Source organism: Ananas comosus, linkage group 5 (genome assembly GCF_001540865.1).
Source record: "Ananas comosus cultivar F153 linkage group 5, ASM154086v1, whole genome shotgun sequence".
Classification (NCBI taxonomy): Eukaryota; Viridiplantae; Streptophyta; class Magnoliopsida; order Poales; family Bromeliaceae; genus Ananas; species Ananas comosus.
Genome location: NC_033625.1, coordinates 14,350,551 through 14,368,644, shown reverse-complemented (window position 1 = coordinate 14,368,644; position 18,094 = coordinate 14,350,551). Strand labels below are relative to the sequence as shown.

At 37.5% G+C, this 18,094-nt stretch overlaps 2 protein-coding genes across 4 annotated transcripts; one reads left to right on the top strand and one right to left on the bottom strand.

Annotated features, from left to right (window-relative positions):
• On the bottom strand, positions 571 to 9,724 carry LOC109709882 (ubiquitin-like-specific protease 1D). Of its 3 annotated transcripts, XR_002216224.1 has the most exons (15): positions 9,271 to 9,722; positions 8,326 to 8,377; positions 7,989 to 8,083; positions 7,638 to 7,912; positions 6,819 to 6,867; positions 6,279 to 6,379; positions 6,143 to 6,172; positions 5,956 to 6,051; positions 5,574 to 5,676; positions 4,752 to 4,846; positions 4,332 to 4,454; positions 2,734 to 2,848; positions 1,827 to 1,934; positions 1,510 to 1,739; positions 571 to 1,288 (listed from the first exon to the last, which is right to left on the bottom strand). XR_002216224.1 is itself a non-coding variant. In XM_020232253.1 (14 exons), the coding sequence occupies exons 1-14, from the start codon at positions 9,646 to 9,648 to the stop codon at positions 1,590 to 1,592; spliced, it is 1,770 nt and encodes a 589-aa protein (XP_020087842.1). In that variant the 5' UTR covers positions 9,649 to 9,722; the 3' UTR covers positions 571 to 1,589. The 3 variants fall into 3 exon arrangements, 1 of the variants encoding a protein (XP_020087842.1); XR_002216225.1 differs by lacking the exon at positions 4,332 to 4,454 and having other exon boundaries at positions 9,271 to 9,724; XM_020232253.1 differs by having other exon boundaries at positions 571 to 1,739.
• Positions 12,159 to 17,273, top strand: LOC109710438 (proline-rich receptor-like protein kinase PERK8). Its single transcript, XM_020232992.1, has 8 exons — positions 12,159 to 13,749; positions 14,192 to 14,623; positions 14,723 to 14,809; positions 14,992 to 15,062; positions 15,143 to 15,219; positions 15,410 to 15,557; positions 16,619 to 16,780; positions 16,907 to 17,273. Exons 1-8 carry the CDS (start codon positions 12,867 to 12,869, stop codon positions 17,093 to 17,095), a joined length of 2,049 nt encoding a protein of 682 aa, XP_020088581.1. The 5' UTR covers positions 12,159 to 12,866; the 3' UTR covers positions 17,096 to 17,273.

Here is an 18,094-nt window from a genome sequence, read left to right as displayed (position 1 = left end):
ATATGACGGACCAAAAGTTGGACGAAAGAGAAATTTTAGAGAGAAGAATATAAGGCATGCCCTGCTAGGTGAGAACGGTGCGTGCGGTATTCACAGATTCAAAAGCAGAACTCTCTAAGACTTCCAGCAAAAAGTTCCATATTCAAAATTTTTGGTAGAGCAGCTGAACTCGTAGATTGGAATGCTTAATGTAATGACGAACCACACCGCCTTTCTGTATGATTTTTAAGTGCGACTTACACGTGCGCATGTGTGCGAGTCCATTACACGCCCACATCAGGCCTCCCACACCGGGGAAACGGTAAACACAGATGGATAGAAAGGTTACCGAATGAGAGTGCCTATATTTATACCTACAGCTGCAACGTAATAACAGTATAACAATAACAAAAAGTAAGCAGGAGAAAACCTTACTCGATAGATAAAGAACCAAAAAGACGAACAGAGACTAGAAAAGCCTCTTACTAGGCTCCTATAACCAGTCCCAAATATCTCTATATAAAACAAAAAAAAAAGAAAAAAAAAATTCAACAACAACAAAAAAAGAGATAAAATGAAAGAATAAGCACGAAAAACCAAGGCCTAATTAGACGTTCCTGCTGCTTTGTTTATGCTAAACACAACGTCCTTGTGAGTACATAGGTTGGGATGGGACTTATATTGTCGGTTAGCTCGCAAAGCGACTTGGCGTCCTTTTTAAAGAAAAAACATTTGTGTTGCCAAAAACCTCTCTGCAGCCGCATAGCATGCAAGCAATCCATCATCCCACCAGCACATTTCATCGCATCAAAAGAAAAAAAAAAACAAACAGAAAGGCTGAAGAGTAATGGATCTACAAAGCAAGTCCTTTGGTTGTGTAAAAGTTGAATTTACTTACAGACATGAGAATAGAGTAGATATCAAACAAGCTTCGAGACACCAATCAGGATTTTTTCCGACTCCCGGATGCCCTCGGGTGATATAATCAGGACGCTCGGGTGATATAATCAGGACGGCGACGGAACGAAACCAGAAAACAAAAGTTATCATGATTCTCGAATGAGTATAGTTAAAACATAACTTTGGAATTCTTTCAACTGTTTCCCAGGTTTCCATCTACACCGTATGAATTCCTTCCACCGATGTAATGTTGGAGATTGACTGTACATTCCTCTCTCAAATTTGTTTTCAAAACCCATATATGGTTCGGTTGGTGCCAGAAGGATAGATTCGGCGGACAGGAATAAGGTTCGTTGTCGTAACTTATACACCTGGTCGACTATGACTATTGGCTAGTAGCACTGTTAAGCTGGGGCAAAATTGAGGAGCATCCGTAATTCGAGACAGATTTGCAAAAAAAAAAAAAAAGCTTCTTAGAGAATCACCTCCTCGAGAAGTCACGGCAACCTTTTTTTTTTTTTTTTTTTTTTTTTTTTTTTTTTTTTTTTTTTTTTTTTTTTTTCGGAGGTATTTTTGGCCAGAGGAAACTAGAAGTGAAAAGCATACTTTCAAATTGATGCAACTACTTACATTGTTCGGTTGATTGAAGTGTACGTGGAAGTGTTGCTGTGAAGTTCCAGTATAGTCCATAATTGTCACCCGCAACACTGTCAACCATCTTCGTCGGAGTTCTCAGAGGACTTTAACTCCTTTTTGCAGTTTCCAGCTTTAGCCTTCCCAAATTCTTCGAGAAGCAGGATTCGGATTCGGTTTCTCAGAGCAGAAGCTTCTTCAGGTCGAAACCACCTGCGACCACCAAGCTGTCCAATGAAAGAGTCAAGAAACAAACATTTTGATTGAAATAAGACAGTGCAGTGATATAACACGCAAACTTTATGTTGGCTGACCGTTGCAAGGTCTTTCCTTCGAAGTCTTTCGGGGGCCTCAGCGATAAACCGCTCCATGAAGTAGAGCACGAATAGACCACAATCATACTCATTTTTCTGCTGGGGAACCTGGAACAGGAAGGATATAAGTCTTACTACAAGTGATTAAATGCCGGTATGAAAAGTATTATTGCGAAGCAAAGTCGCTATTTTTCGTAAGTGTACATAAAAGTGCGAAAGAAGAAACTACAAAGCTTGTCAGGTTGGAAGTATCGATTACTGCTAATCAACCGCTAGACATGGCCGGTGGTTTCAAAGACCAAATATGTTCCCATCTACCTGATACCACATAAAGTGCCCCTTTGACCTGGCTAATAAAGCAACAAACAAAATGTTTGGAGTTTCCACAGTAGTGGGAAGGGAGGCTGAAATGAGTTTCTTTGCCCAAAGGGCAGAAGTACCAATTTGAAAATTCTGCCTCTACTGTCACAACAAGCTGTTTGTTCTTTTTAATCGTTTCTCTGACGGTGTGTAATTTTCATGAAAATTGGAAAGTTATTCGTGGTTCGCGGAATAGATCTATGTAAATAGCATTTTCTCTGAAAGCTCAAGACAGGTCAAACAGCCCCAAATATGACCAACAAATTTGTTGAGTGAGAAGCTCCTGATCCAAACACTTTCAAATTTTAACACCCAAGGCCGCTGTAGTTCAACTGATATTATGTGTCATTCATTTGTCTGAAGCAATAGCTTCTAAATTGTCATAGATGGGAATTACTGATTGAGATTTTCTGGTGTACGACATATTACTATGTTTGCAATGTTTGCAATTCCAGAACAGAAAAATATTACTAAGAGCATAGTTATTAGAAAAAGTCAAATCAAGCACGGCCAAAAATTACTGCATAAATTTTAATAAGAATTATACCGCAATTTTCCTCTTCTCAATCCTACGAGGGAGATTCTTCCATATCCTTTCTGGTATGGGAATATCTGGAACAGGAGGATTTTGATTCATGTAGTTCCATTCTTCCTTTAGATACCTGCAATGTACAATACCGAGTTAGGAATTCCAACACATTAAGGCAACAGAAATACGTTGTATGGAAAAAACAACAGGGAGCTAAAATAAATAAACCCAAGCTTTGCACTCTAGTACCTCTCAATAATAAAAACGTATATTTGGAATCTATTTTATAGTTTTCTAATGTCTTACGGATGAAAGAATTATGAACAGGTCAAGTGATAATATAGCACGGTTTTTCCTGTAAACTTTTAGTGTCAAGGGTAAAGTGCAAAGCGTGATATGTCCAGAGGGCTTATTTTCATTTTAGCGAAGAGAAAGGGTTTAAACTAGAGAATGAAATCACGTGATGCGGGAAGTCACTGGGGGCCTGGTTGGATGCGGGGGTAAGCTATCTAGCATATCTCCTCTTACCGGAAAGCCATTAATTAGTTTGTTGTTAAGTGACACGAAAAGATGTCTAACCTAATTTCCAAGGATATGACAAGTCACCTAATAAAATGGAATGTATTGTTGTGAAAAATTACGAATATTAGGACCTCGCCGTGGAGTAAAGTTAAAAAAATTAATGCTGTAACGACTTGGGGATCCAATACTAGTTATTTGCATGTCACTTGTTTAGATATCCCTAGTTATTCCCATGTAACTTGTTTAGACATTCAAACAGGTCCTAAGTAATACACGTATATAATATGTAACAAAACATAGCAGTTGATTTTAACAACTAACATCATATAATCAGGCCAGCGATGTATTATTTATTGGAGTGAATACTCCACCCATAGCATGAAAATTCTCTCTAAACCCTTGTTAGAAGGAAACCCAGTAATTCAACTGAACAGCTCACAGCGGATAATTAATACAAGATACTACTCTATGAGCATCCCATAAATAATTTTGTCAGCTTTATAGTCATTCGTGTTACCCTAAATTTCTGAGAATGAACGAATTTGTCAGACCATGAAACTCTCTGGTCCTCTTACCTTCATCCTGTTTTGTCCCTTTTCTTCTCTAACCTATCCATCAGCTTTCTACCACCAAGGTGTGTTTTCAAAACTCCTTAAGTAAAAGACTATCTGGTCAAAACTGCTGTTTTCTGAGTTACCAGTGTTTAATATGGATACCCATTCTAGAGTTCTATAATTCATTTGGATCAGTAACTTCTAGTGTAAAACCAAAAAAAAGCCACTTTTAGTGTGTATATTTTAAAAATAGAGTTCATCAGGTGGCTTCTGTGATCAATTTGCCGGGAATTAATATGTTAAAATCTACTTAAATAAACTGGTAACCAATCAACAGTGAAAGAAGGGGAAAAAAGCAATCTTTATCTGAAATAAAAACTTAAGATCGACTATAAAAATGACAGGCTAAATTATGTTGGGATGAAAGTAACACGTAAATTTGTTTAATAGAAGAGTGAAAGACAGGAACGAATAACATGCATGCTGAATTTCCGCAAATCAGAACAAGTTGAAAGATGTATGCTTTTTCAGAGTACGTACTTGTCGATAACATCAAATATAGAACTACTACTGTGAATCTCCAATGAATCCAAATGAAGTACAATGGGGCCTGATTCATCTTCTTGTGCCGGTACACAAATAATCACCAAGCTCCAATGCAAGCTAAATGGATCAAAGCACAGTAAATAGGAAACGAAAATAACTAACTGCAGTAAAATCTACTACATGGAAGGAATAACTTAACTGCTCTTTTATAGGGAACAAAACTGGAAATAAAGTAATCCTATGATCTATAATAAAACAAATACTAGTAAGGATGCACAATTTTGCCAAATTTCCTCAAGACAACCTCAGAAAGATTTAGATACACCCATTATTGTGTACAGATTTGCAATAAACAAGTAATGTTGAGACAAACCATTTGCAATAGATTTTAAAGAGGGGGGATAAAAAGCTTACTCTCCATGAACCGGCAAGAAAATGTATGCCTTCTTGAATATGTTTACGCCTTTCCACCATCTTCTCAATTTCCAGAAGCATGCATTTCTATCTTCCTAGAAATAAAACGAAGTAGAAGCTCAAATCAGAATCAGAATGTATCTTCTCAAACGATTGCGACTACATGCATAGTTATACAAACAACAAGAAGCCAAAAAAGTGATATTTTATTTTAGGTCAGAAAAAATTTCAATCGGGAAATGAAGGACACCTCACTGAAACAAAAGGGAACAGAACAGAACAACAAAATCTAATGGCTAGGAACTTCAGAAGTTCTCGATTGGAAGCTGCCAAAATCAAGCGTTTGAAGGAATGACCAAACCAAAAATCATGAAGGAAAAAAAAAAAAACCAACAAGGCACAACAAATTACAATAATGTCCAGAAAAACAACTTTAGGTGTAAATGACCAATGAGGATGAAAGGAAGCTAAAAGTGAGTAAAACATAATGTGTGCTTACAGAAAGGAAATAATAATGTTCAGAAAATGAAGAAATCCTGTTATTACGAGAAGTGAAATTATAAAATAAATGGCCTGCTAAGCCAAAAAAAAACCTGGCACAACCCAAAAGGTTGGGAATACTAATAGAGGGCAATCAGGTAATCTTTTAGACTATAGAAACTGATCAATTCGTAGTAATATTTAGGAAAATCACCAGTATGAAAACTACAGATTTTTCATTTGGAAGCAACAAATCAATATAATAACACACATAATTCTTCTTCAGAACTACAAAGCATTTACCAGAATACATTACCATTTTAATGCACTAAGTTGGAATACCTTTGCTGACAAAGCTTCTTCCAATTTATTATAAAAATACGTATTGAAGAAATAGTACTCGCCTCCTGGTCTACCTGTTGGTGATAGTGACCTTTGTAGGTACCTACCAAAACGAAAAGAAAAGAGTTTAGCACAACAAAAGGGCAGATGTTGGATGCTTATTACTGTATATCAAAGACTACAGATGTATGTATCCAAATAAAACAAAATTATGGAGACATTGTGAAGAAGGCACTTTTAAATTTTTAATAACTTACTAAAAAAGAACTCAGAGATTATAGGTCACAATTTTGATGTTCAAGTGGTTTCAGGAACATTTTACATAACTATGAGTATCAAACTTTCCCAAAAAATGCCAGAAGGCTAAAGAATATACACTTACATGATGTAAAAGTTTATTATAGGTGATGACAAATATGACTCGGGATCTAGACATTTTATGTCTGCATAAGAAAGCTCGACAGACTGTGGATGCTCCCTGTCAGCAAAAAAGATATGTAATAAATATCTCTATCCAAAATATGACAGCTAAAGATAGAATGGCTCCATCAATCTTAAAGAATGTGCACCTTGAAGGATAATAGATCTTTGCATCCTTCCTAGAAAAGGGTTATCGTTAGTGTAGAACAAGAACTTAGAACAACTAAGAACCTTGCATGAGAGAATATAATAGCATAAGAAAGAGGATTCTGAAAAATTGTTCACCATTCATCAGTTGTATCTTCTCGTTTAGGCTGTACAGTAGTATCTTTTTCTGTAGGCAGTATAGAAGGCATATCTTCATCCAAAAGAACTACCTCCTGGACCTGCCTTATGTTAAAAATCAGATGCACAAATTAGAGGTCCCTATTATGTATGCCAATTTTGATAAGGCAACTTCCTAAACTAAACAGATTATGCACAATTGCACAGAAAACAATATTGGCAAATTTTGTTATTTACTTTTGAAGAAGCACCCCACTAGGAAATGATTGCATAGAGCAAGTAAAGAGCGAGGGCAAAAGTTTGATGAGGCTTGATAATTTGAAAATAGGAGATGCAGAGTGCATCTAATCCAAGCAAAAAACCAAAGGAAAGAAGAAATAGTAAGCATCAAAGAGAATCTACAGGTATCCCTTGAATGGCTAAGGGAAAACAATCTAAAATTAAAGACAAATTGAAACAACTTAATGACTTGAGTTGGGGGAGACACTTCAAACATGCTATTTGACTAAATAGATCAAAAGTCTCAGAAAGCAACCACACCTTTTGTGACTTCAATCCCACCAAGTCCCCAAATTCAGTTCTTCTTTTCCTGACCAAAAAAAAAAAAAAAAAAGAGAAGCATTTCCACCATGTAAGTAGAGCACCATGATAACTAGTGAATAATAATTGGTTGCGAAACTGTACTCCAGTTTCTACACTCAAACAAAAGCCATCATAGTTTGTAGATTATGAAACTGCACTTGTGCATCATAGTTTGTAGATAATAAAACTGTACTACAAATCCATCTTTGTTCAAGAATACTATATAAATACAAGAATATATAGTGTGTTAAATCCGTTTCACGAGAGAGACTCAGTCCAGCAACAAGCAAGATGCATTCTTATCTCCCTTTTTTTAATTTTATTAGGAGCATAATACATCACGGCAACTTAGCATAACCGACACCATAAGATGATATAAACATATAATAATGAGGTTGAAACTAGCAGTTTGCTTTGACAGTGTTACACGTATTCGTTTAACGCTTGAAATGTCATCTATTTTGGTTAAGGACAATATATGCAAGATTAGAACATTCCTAGAAAAACTACTAGTAATGGAAAGAAATAATGCATTCAATTACTTAACTGTTACTCTCTAATTAAGCCAAGATACAAGCAAGCCTAACTTATCACGAAAGCAAATAGATAACACACGCACAATTTCCAGCATGACAAAGTAGAAAAGTTAAATAACATGGTTACGTGTAGAACAGAAATAAACTGAATCTACAGGCAGCGCAATCATCTAACAAATTCTTCGCAAACCCTAACAAAGTGTTTCAGTGAGAAACCCATAGAGGGCAAGTAAGAACTGACCTTCTAGCGGAAAGAGTACAATGATTTTTATCTGTGTTAGAAGAAGTACTTGACAATATCACATCCCTGTTGTTATCATCCGATGATCTATTTTTTTCTTTATCCGCATAGCTGTTAACAGATCTAGAAGGTGATTCTCTTGAAGAAGTTCTCCCTAGTCTTGAAAATGGTTTAGCAGAATCTTTCTCGTCATGCGTTTTTAGCTCATATTCCGAAGAGCTGTTGCACTTATCTCGACTAAGGATCCCCAAGTCCTCACTGAATGCAACATCTGCCTGATAAACGAAAAATGAAAATGTCTTTGCCAGAATATATAACAGAATTGATGTACTGTATGACGGTAACAATTACCTCATTCTTTGAGCTTTTAATGCAGTGCTTAGAAAATGAAGATTGTGGACCAGATTCCATCATTATACGATTTAAAGAGGAATATTTAGTAGTGCCTGGAAGTTGATTAAGCATCAGGATCTTGGAAAATGAACCAGATGATAACAATAATCACAGTATCGTGCATAAAGCATAAGATAACTTGACAAACTTTTGATACAAATTACAAAATAGCGAGCGCATCAGAGAAATTAAAAGGAAAAACTCCTCAAAGTTTTCTTGTTACTGTTTTAAATAACCAACAGAAGATTGCAAGAACTAGAATCTTCTATATGAAATAAATTAGTATTTTACCCACCAGATGATTCTGCATTTCTTGGTTGCATGAGCCTATCGAATCTTCTGGCATCCTGCAGAAAAGAATTTGCCAAAAGATTAAGTGGCCGATACAATAAACTTAATGTTACCATCTATATTTGCTGCCTGAAGTAAGGGTTGTTTTCTTTTTGGGTACCCTAAACTACATTTCTTTCTAGGTTATTATATAAAGAAAGCGTCAGTCGTGTGCCCTTTAGCATGCTAAGCAAAAGAGTTATTGAGAAGTGCAGATTTCATGCCTCGTTTCTCTCATGATTCGATGATCAACTTCATCTTTTTCCACTCCTCCAATTGTAGAATATAACTACCAAGTATCATGCATTCTGATGCCCTTTTCTACTTGCCTCGTCTTCTCTCTTTCACTCTTCTCTCTTTCACTTGCCTCTCTTTTATGCGCTAAATAATTAAAACAAAAGAGAAAAATGAAACTTTCTTTTGCTAAGAACTACATCCCAAACCATCTATTAGCTTCTCTTAAACCCACCAAACCAACTCTGTCACCTCAACCTGGAACAAAGACACCCTCTCCAACCTCTCTCTACCATCCTGTGCGGAGACACGGTCGTTAAGAATCTCAAATCTTGAAGCACCAGTTCTCAGTATTCTAACTTTATGCCTTGCCCGATCATAAAACCCCAAACCCTAGATATCAGTATGCGTTACCAAAGTGAAATTTGTTTCTTATACAACTCTGTCACCTTCAGCGAGTACAAAGACATCCTCTCCCATGTCTCTACCCATTTTGCTCTCTACTCCTAACAAGAAAGATTCTATCTATCACCATGACCATGATCACAAAATTTGTCAAGAATAGCGAATGTTGATGCACCAATCCTCAACACCCTAAAACCCACATGGTGACAACGAAAGAAACCCTAGAAATCTCTATGCATTACCAAATCGGACTAGGGTTTCGTCCCTGTACCTTCCGCGCCGGAGGGGGGAAGCGCCGCCGATCGAGCTCCAGCTGAAGGCGGCGGAGGGTGAGGCGGAGCTTCTCGCCCTTGTCGGGGAGGTTAAGGGCGAGCCCGGAGGAGAAGATCTCAAGGACCCGCTTGAGCTTCTCCTGGAGCTGATGATCGGAGAACTCCGCCATCTCCCCCTCCTCCGGCGGCGGCCTCGGCCGCGGTGGCGACGCCTCCTCCTCCCCACCGCCGCCGCCGCCGCCGTCGTCGACGGTGGGTGAGGTGGACGGCGCGGCGGCGGAGGAGGCGGCGACGATCTCCAACTCCGGCGCCGGCGCGGCGTCGCCCATCGCGGGGAGAAGCTCCCCCCAGTTTAGACGGAGAGGGGGTTTCCCCATCTCACGGGAGAGAGAAGAGACGAAGCACGACTCATGAGAGAGAGAAAGAGAGAGAGAGAGAGAGAGAGAGAGAATGTGTGACGAGGAGGAGAGGGACAAATGGGATATTTATAGCGGGAGAAATATGCAAAAAAAACTCACTGGAATTTAGATTAATTATAGTTCAACATTTAAACTCTACAAAAAGTTTTTAAAAATCATTATAATGAGTTCCCAATTCGTTTTTTAAATTTTAATCGGCCACATTATTTCCAAAAAAGTTTTGTAACTAATTGTAGCTGGTAACAGCCATTTTGGCGATTAAAAGTTTATAATTATTTGTTTTACTTTTTCAATAGCTTTGTAAATTTAGAAGTATTTAAGTTATTTGATCCTAATATTAAATGTTAATTAGTTAGAAAAATTAATGAAATTTGAGCTTGGCATTAAGTTATTTAACTTCTACTTTATTTTGTCTTTGCTATGCTTTACAATACAGTTTTATTTATTTTCATAAATAATATCACATTATAAATATTATAATTAGTTAGTTATAATATAATTTCTGCTAGGCTTTTATCCGAGAGACATTGAGCCCTTCAAAGACCAAGGCGAAGGTTCTGCTTAAGTGTCGAGATTGTACCGTGTTGTGCCGTGCCGTGTCGTGTCAGACTACGGGCTAACTCCTTAACTCGACAATGGCCCAGGCCTGTTGTGGGCCTTGTTTTGTTGGAAGGAGGTCGATCCAAGCCCATATGTTGGTGCTGAACGGATGTGACACGGCATGATCCAAAATCGTGCCAAGCTGAGCCATCCCAGAAAGGGGAGCCCAATTCGGCCTATAAATATCAGTGCCCGCACAAAAAAGTTTTAGAATGCGCCGGTTATATTGATAACATAGTGTTTCTAACAAATCTGTCCCATCATGATTATAAAAAAAAAATATTTTTGTTGTACTTTTTGTTCAAAAGAATATATGTAATTGGCTTGTTTTTTATGATGTGGTACAGGTGTGACACAGCTGACTTTCTCGCCGGCAGGGAACAGGTGCAACAGTACTCATGCTATGCTCCGATAAAGAGTAAATACTCATCAACACGTAGAAAAAATTTACATTTTATAATTTTTTTAACAAAATTAAAAAAAAAAGAGCTGGTACAAAGCTAAGCGTATCATTCCACGATCTGGTTCACGTTTGATCGTTGGCGCTAACCAATGATCTCAAAAGCTCGACTTATTAGAAATATGCAACTAATCCACTTAAAACGTGTATACACAGCGGCTATAGATCTCGATTGTGACTCGGCCCATCCAGCCTCACGCTACTTCAAACATGACTCAGCCCAACCAGGCCTCATGCAATTTCGAACGTGATTTAGTCCACTCGGCTTACCACTACAAAACAGGATGCTGGTCGATTTAAGCTAACAGTCCAGACTGACGAGCAGTGTTGGGCGGTTCATCTAGAAAATGTTGCCCGACACAACAATACATAGATTCAGAGCAATTCAGTATCAAAAAAGTCCCGAGCCATCAGTAAGATACCACTCCAAATAGAATAGAGTTCTAACTTTGTGCATCATTTATATATAAATAAAACATTAGACATTTGGACATCTAGCTTTAGACAATAACTTTCTCCATCTTGAGATTATTGGCGCCGCTCCAATTTTGGATTTTTATTTTTTTGGACTGCTTAATATTTAGACAAAATATTTTTAAAGGTTATGATTTTTGTATATAACTTTTGTAAAATTTACTATATTAATTAATAGAAAATAAATATTTATTTTTGGGAAATTAATTCTCAGTTGCTAACAGTGGGAGTTAGGAGGGAGGCGACTAACTCATTAGCGACTTCTAAGCTACTATAATATGATGAGGTAAGAATGTATGGAGACCCCCTCAACTTTTTTTTTTGGATTGAGATCCCTTGACTTTTCGTTACGTTACAAATGTATCAAGAAAATTTATCAACTATAAATTAATTAAAAACTTAACTTAAAAAGAAAATTTAGAAGCTCATTTAATAGATAATAACGCACAGAATTTATTTGAATTATAGACCATTTTGAATCAACTACTCAACCTTTTAAAATTTTGATTTTGCTACCAAATCTTTCAATTTATTTAATTTCAGTCGGTCAATAATACTATGACTTTAAAATTTAAGTTTATTACTTAATTTTAATTAATTTATAGTTGCGAGAATTGTATTAAATACACTAACTAAACTTGTAAAAATAAACAATGTATTTAAAATTTAAAGTTAAAGTGTCGTTACCGACTCAAATAAATAAATTGAAAGGTCGTGTAGTAAAACTAAAAAATTCAAAGATTGCGTAGCAAACTCAAAGTGTTAGCAAACTCAAAATGTTTCATAGTTTAGAGAAGTTCTTTTGATTTTTACCCCAAAAAAAATAAAAATAAAGTTGAGGAGTTCATTTCAAATTAGCCTATAGTTGAGGGGTCCTCCATACATTTTCACCATAATACAATAAGGTAATAGAAATGACTATAATAATTCTATTTCTCTCTCTCTCTCTCTCTCTCTCTCTGATTCCGCTGAGTTGCATGCACGTTTCCATGAAAACCATGATGGAGAAGCGTTGGACCTGGCACGAAGAGGGGGGGAGGGAGAGAGAGAGATTGATGCATAATTGGTTGGTCCCTTCATATGATCTGTATTGCCCATTTCTTTTGTTGATTGGGTGCTTCATCTGGGCTTATATCAACCAAACTTGGGGTTCAAGAGCCATTTTGGGATCTGATTTTGGGGGAAAGGTGGTATTTTGGGGTGTTTTCATTAGCCAAGTTTTGATTTTGATGGATCAAATGTTGGGTATTTGGGCATTGATGGATTGGGTGGTCGTTTTCTATTACGAAATGGTGTAAAAATTGGGTTTTTGTTTGTGTAGTGGTTCTTTATTTTGGATAGAGGAATTTTTTGCACTCCAGGTGTTTGCTTATTTGCCCCTTCCAACTAATTGTTGTTGTAATGAGTGTTAGGAGATGTGGGTTCCTCAACTTAGTGCATAGAGATTGGATTTTGATTGCTAATCTAAGCAATAGAGGCATTGGTAGTTTCATTCTTTAGTTGGTAATTGATTGTGGTATGCTTTGAAAAGGAACAAATTTGGGTCTTCTCTAGTGGAGAGAAGTTGAGGTTCATGCAGTTTTGAGTTCTCTTTGAGAATTTAGGTGCTAATCTTGTGTGTGTATTAGTTGAAGGGAAGGAGATGGCCTCTGCGCTGCCTCCCGATTCTTCTTCTTCTTCTTCTCCGCCTCCGCCCCCCGACTCTTCCTCTTCTTCGTCCTCTCCGCCTCCTGATTCCTCTTCTTCTTCGTCCCCTCCGCCCCCCAATTCTTCTCCTTCGTCCCCTCCGCCCCCCGATTCTTCATCTCTTCTGCCTCCTTTGACCTCTCCTCTATCGACGGTGGTCTCACCGCCGCCACCGGATTTGAATTCCCCTCCACCTATCGCCGCTTCTCCGCCGCCGCTCGTAGTACCGCCGCCGCCGCCTTCTTCTAGTCCCCCTCCTCCTACCACATTGTCTTCTCCGCCACCTTCTTCATCTCCTCCGCCACCTTCCGACGCCACCCCACCACCACCGATAGTTTCGGCGCCCCCGCCAATTATTGCATCCCCTCCGACACCTTCGGATCTCCAATCACCACCGCCGCCGCCGCCGCTGCCGCCACCGGCCACAAGTTTGCCTCCGCCACAATCCTCTCCTTCACCTCCTTCTATCCCCTCGCCGCCGCCCCCTTCGCTCCCTCCTCCCCCGCCAATTTCAACCAACTCGTCCGTGCCGTCCAAGCTTTCTCCTCCTGGTTTACTATATCCTCCTCCTCGTCCTCCTCCTCCCAGTGATCCGGCAACTGCAACTAACCCAAGTTCGAACAAGCCGTCGAATTCAAATGTCGATTCCGGAGGGAGCAGCCCCTCGAGTGGCGGGCTTAGTCCCGGAGCTTCTGCATCTATTGCCGTCGTGATGTGTTTTCTCATACTTAGTTTGGTAGGAGTGGCTGTGTGGTTTGTGAAGAAGCGGAGAAAGCCAAATGACGGTTATCATCCAGGGTTCGTGACGCCTTCGCCTTATGCTTCCTCAGACATGTCGGGTAATCCCCAGAACCCTCTCGTAACCATTTTACATTATCATTTGTGACGTATGCTCATTTATGTTTCAGTATCATCATTAACACTTGTAGTTTTAAGGAGGTTTCATTTGCATCTTACCTTTTACATTGAAATCCTGGGTTAAAATTTGACAGAAATGGTTGGTAATCGCCGTATGGGAAGTCTCAAAGTTGCTTATGTTGCATTTATATGACAATTATGCGCACATCTCTCTCCAATTTGACATAAAAATTTAGGCAAATGGGTATGATTGTAATAAGCGGAAAGATAAGGATCCAACTATCACAATTAAAAGGTTCAGGACGAAATTAAAAGCAGTAAAGCGTACCATCATATGCTTTGCAAGCTATTAATATTTACTTTTATGGTTCAAATGTAAAACCATTTTGTATCATGCTATCAACTGATTAATCGACTCAACAGGGTATTCGAAAGGAGAAACACCACTTCGATCCCCCTCGGTTGGATACAGCAACTACAGCATCGGAAGTAGAGGATTCGGTAGTCAACGTATCCAGTCGTCGGTGACCGACCTAAGCGTGGGCAATACAAAGTGCTTTCCCTACGAGGAGTTGTATCAGATAACCAATGGCTTATCGCGCCAGAACCTCTTAGGGGAAGGCGGTTTTGGCTGTGTGTTCAAGGGTTGCTTATCCGACGGGAGAGAGGTGGCCGTGAAGCAGCTAAAAGATGGAGGTGGACAAGGGGAGCGCGAGTTCCAAGCCGAGGTTGAGATCATAAGCCGTGTACACCACCGGCACTTGGTATCTCTTGTAGGGTATTGCATAGCCGAGAACCAGAGATTGCTCGTCTATGACTACGTGCCTAATAACACGCTTCATTATCATCTTTACGGTATGTCGACTTGTATATTGTTCATGTTTATGGTATGTCGACTATGTTATATACATTATGAAACTAAGAAAAATGTCGACTTTGGATTTGTGTTTGCAGCGCCAGGAAGGCCGGTGATGGGATGGGGAATTAGGGTTAAGGTTGCGGCAGGCTCAGCGCGCGGAATAGCTTATCTACATGAGGATTGTAATAACCACTCTTATTCTAAATTTTCTAGTAACTAACTTAAAACTATTCATGTAGTAGTTATCATGAGTGCTGATTGAATTTAATATCTTTGATTCTTTGTATCTTGCTTGGTCTCCTCCTATTGTTTTTATTTTTTTTTTAATCTTTTTTTTAAAAAAACTTTTTTCTTGTTTTGCCAGGTCACCCACGGATTATTCACAGGGACATAAAGTCCTCCAATATTTTACTGGATAATAACTTTGAAGCTCAGGTCATTGTAGATTAAGTTTTTGCATAACTTAAGTGGCTATGCATTTTTTTCTAACTTATATTTGCGAAATATATATATAGGTAGCTGATTTTGGGCTTGCGAGGTTGGCCGATACTAATGTCACGCACATATCTACGCGCGTGATGGGGACGTTTGGGTACGATAACTTATTTCACATATATTTACCTTACAAAATAAGCTGTTCACTTACATATCTCTGCGAAACTTGGTACTGCATATATAAACCTATAGAATCGGAAATTTACATATATGAATACTCCTATAGTTCGAAAGTGTATGAACTTATGAATTACATTATTACAATTACGCTTTTTGAAATTTCTCAGGTACTTGGCTCCGGAGTATGCGTCGTCTGGGAAACTGACGGAAAGATCCGATGTATTTTCTTTCGGAGTTGTGCTCTTAGAGCTTATTACTGGACGGAAACCCGTTGACGCATCCCGTCCTTTGGGTGATGAGAGCCTTGTTGAGTGGGTAAGCTCTAATAGTTATTTTTGTTCCTCTCTATATATATTCTTTTCCTCTTATCTGAAATTTTGTTTCAGTTGCTAAAATTAGCTTGCATGCTTGAAATAAGAGGGAACTTTGCAAATATGTTGAGGTAAAATCGTGCAGAATTTATCTAAACTAATGGATTATTTTGAATTGGCTACCCAACCTATCAAAATTTTGATTTTAGTACTCAACTTTTTAATTTGTTTGATCCGAGTCAGTCATTTACAGCACTTTGATTTCAAAATTTGAATGCGTCGTTTATCCTTACAGATTTAATTAGTATGCTTCATGCAATTCTCGCAACTATAAACTGATTAAAGTAAGTAATTAACTTAAATTTTAAAGTCAAATTACCATTGCCTAACGCAAATTGAGTAGTAAAATCAAAATTTTAAAAGGTTGGGTAGTCGATTCAAAATGGTCCATAGTTCAGGTAAGTTCTGTATATTTTTACTATATATTTTTCACCCTAGTGTGGTGAGGAAACTGCAGTAATGTGCTAGTGGAGCTAGTTGGTCTAACAAATGTAAACATGAACTCTATATACAGTCATGGAAAATAATTACAAATTTTAACTTTCTATCATTTAAACTTCTTTTTCTTGTCATTTTTCCTCTTTGTTGGTATTTCAAACCATATTCTTTTTACGGCCAGCTTCACCGCCACACCCTAAATTTGATTCTATGACATTTTTGCATTTGTTTCTTTTCCATCTAGTTTCCCTGGTTAACATATTTACAATGGGCGAGAATCGGAGAAAATTGATACATGCTTCTATTGCTTATTAAATAATCACTTTGAATATGGAACATTTTGAAGTTTCCATATGTTTACATCCTAAAGTATCTAACATAGTTTAGTACTCGCATAGTATTTTATTTTATAACCTTAGTGGCACTATGGTTGAATTGTTTGTGTAATTTGTGTTTGCGCATTCTATGAAGAACTCAAAACTGTATCTTTTTTGCTATATATGTATATACGACAAATTTCGGTTCGAAACAAGTTGATGATTTAGCGATTATTTGATATCTTTTCAGGCAAGGCCGCTACTGAACGAAGCACTCGAGAGCGGAAAATTCGAAGAGTTAGTCGACCCGAGGCTTCAAAAGAACTACAACGAAGTCGAGATGTTCCGCATGATCGAAGCGGCCGCGGCGTGCATTCGCCATTCGGCTTCGAGGAGGCCCAAAATGAGCCAAGTAATAGCACTTCAGTATCTCATTTCGTCAGATAGGAACTTTTCTTCTTGTGTGGAATTAATTTCGCGCTTTTTCTCAATTTCTCTTTTTTTTTTTTCTTTTTTTCTTTTTTTTGGCTCTTGTAAGGTGGTGAGGGTTCTCGACAGCTTAGTCGAAGTCGATATAAACAACGGCGTTCAGCCCGGGAAGAGCGAGATGTTCAACGTCGCGAACACGGCTGACATCAGAATGTTTCAGCGGATTGCGTTCGGTAGCCAGGAGTTCAGCTCGGATTACAGCCAATCTAGCCTGGCAGCGAGTCGAAGAGAATTTTGAACATGCTTGTATTTGTTTTTCGCGCCTTTTGTGTTATTGGTCTTTGTCTTTGTCAAGAGAAAAGAAAAAAAAAACAGAGGATTATATACGGGTCTTTAATTTCGTGATTCCTGTTTTTGTGGAATTTTTTTTATGTCATTTTCAAGTAAATTGAAGTGCTACAAACTTGGCATATAAATATTGTTCTTTATTTTTTATAATAATAACATGCTTCAGAAATGGTAACTTATTTTAGATTGTTTGTTTACTGGTGATTGCTGCTGCATATACTATGTTTTTTGTTTTTCTTAAGCTGATTTTTTGATAAATGAGCATACTTATTGGGTGCGCTTCTTCGAAGCATTAACTCGCATTTATTTTTGAGCTAAATTGTTTTTGAAAATAATAAAAATCAGTGCTTCTACAAAGCAAATGGGAACATTAAAGGCGTGCTTGGTTTGATGTAAAAGCAAGTGGAAAAAAAAAAAATCGACAGAAAAATAATTTGTGACCTGTTTGGTTCGGTATAAAAAAAATTTCCGTGAAAAATAATTTTACATACATGGCCACTTCGGCCTCGTGGACTGTATCCCTCTCATTATATATATATAAAATTTTATTTATAAATATTTATTTATTTATTATATATATAGTATGAGATAGTATTATATAGTATTTTATTTATAAATTTGTAATTATTTATTAATATACCTAAATATATAACTCTCTTATATATTATATTATGTAATATGTTTATTATAATTTTAAATATACTTAATCTATAAATAGAAATTATAATAATAATAATATATATAGAATAGTAATTATTATACATTAATAATATATATAATAAAAAAATATATTAAATAGTTATTTTTTTTTTTCTTTCAAAAAAACACAACTATTATGAAAAATTATTTTTCTTTTCCTATGAACCAAACGCTAAATGATGTAAAATATTTTTTCCACCAATTTTTTTTTTTTCTACAGTTTTACGTGGAACCAAAAACACCCTAAATG

Coding starts and splice junctions, on each gene's coding strand:
- LOC109710438 (XM_020232992.1), top strand. CDS start 12,867: ATGGCCTCTGCGCTGCCTCCCGATTCTTCTTCTTCTTCTTCTCCGCCT. Junction 13,750..14,191: donor TGCTTCCTCAGACATGTCGG/GTAATCCCCAGA, acceptor TCGACTCAACAG/GGTATTCGAAAGGAGAAACA. Junction 16,781..16,906: donor GGAGGCCCAAAATGAGCCAA/GTAATAGCACTT, acceptor GGCTCTTGTAAG/GTGGTGAGGGTTCTCGACAG.
- LOC109709882 (XM_020232253.1), bottom strand. CDS start 9,648: ATGGGGAAACCCCCTCTCCGTCTAAACTGGGGGGAGCTTCTCCCCGCG. Junction 6,868..7,637: donor TGTACTCTTTCCGCTAGAAG/GTCAGTTCTTAC, acceptor TTTTTTGGTCAG/GAAAAGAAGAACTGAATTTG. Junction 1,935..2,733: donor TTGAGAAGAGGAAAATTGCG/GTATAATTCTTA, acceptor TTCCTGTTCCAG/GTTCCCCAGCAGAAAAATGA.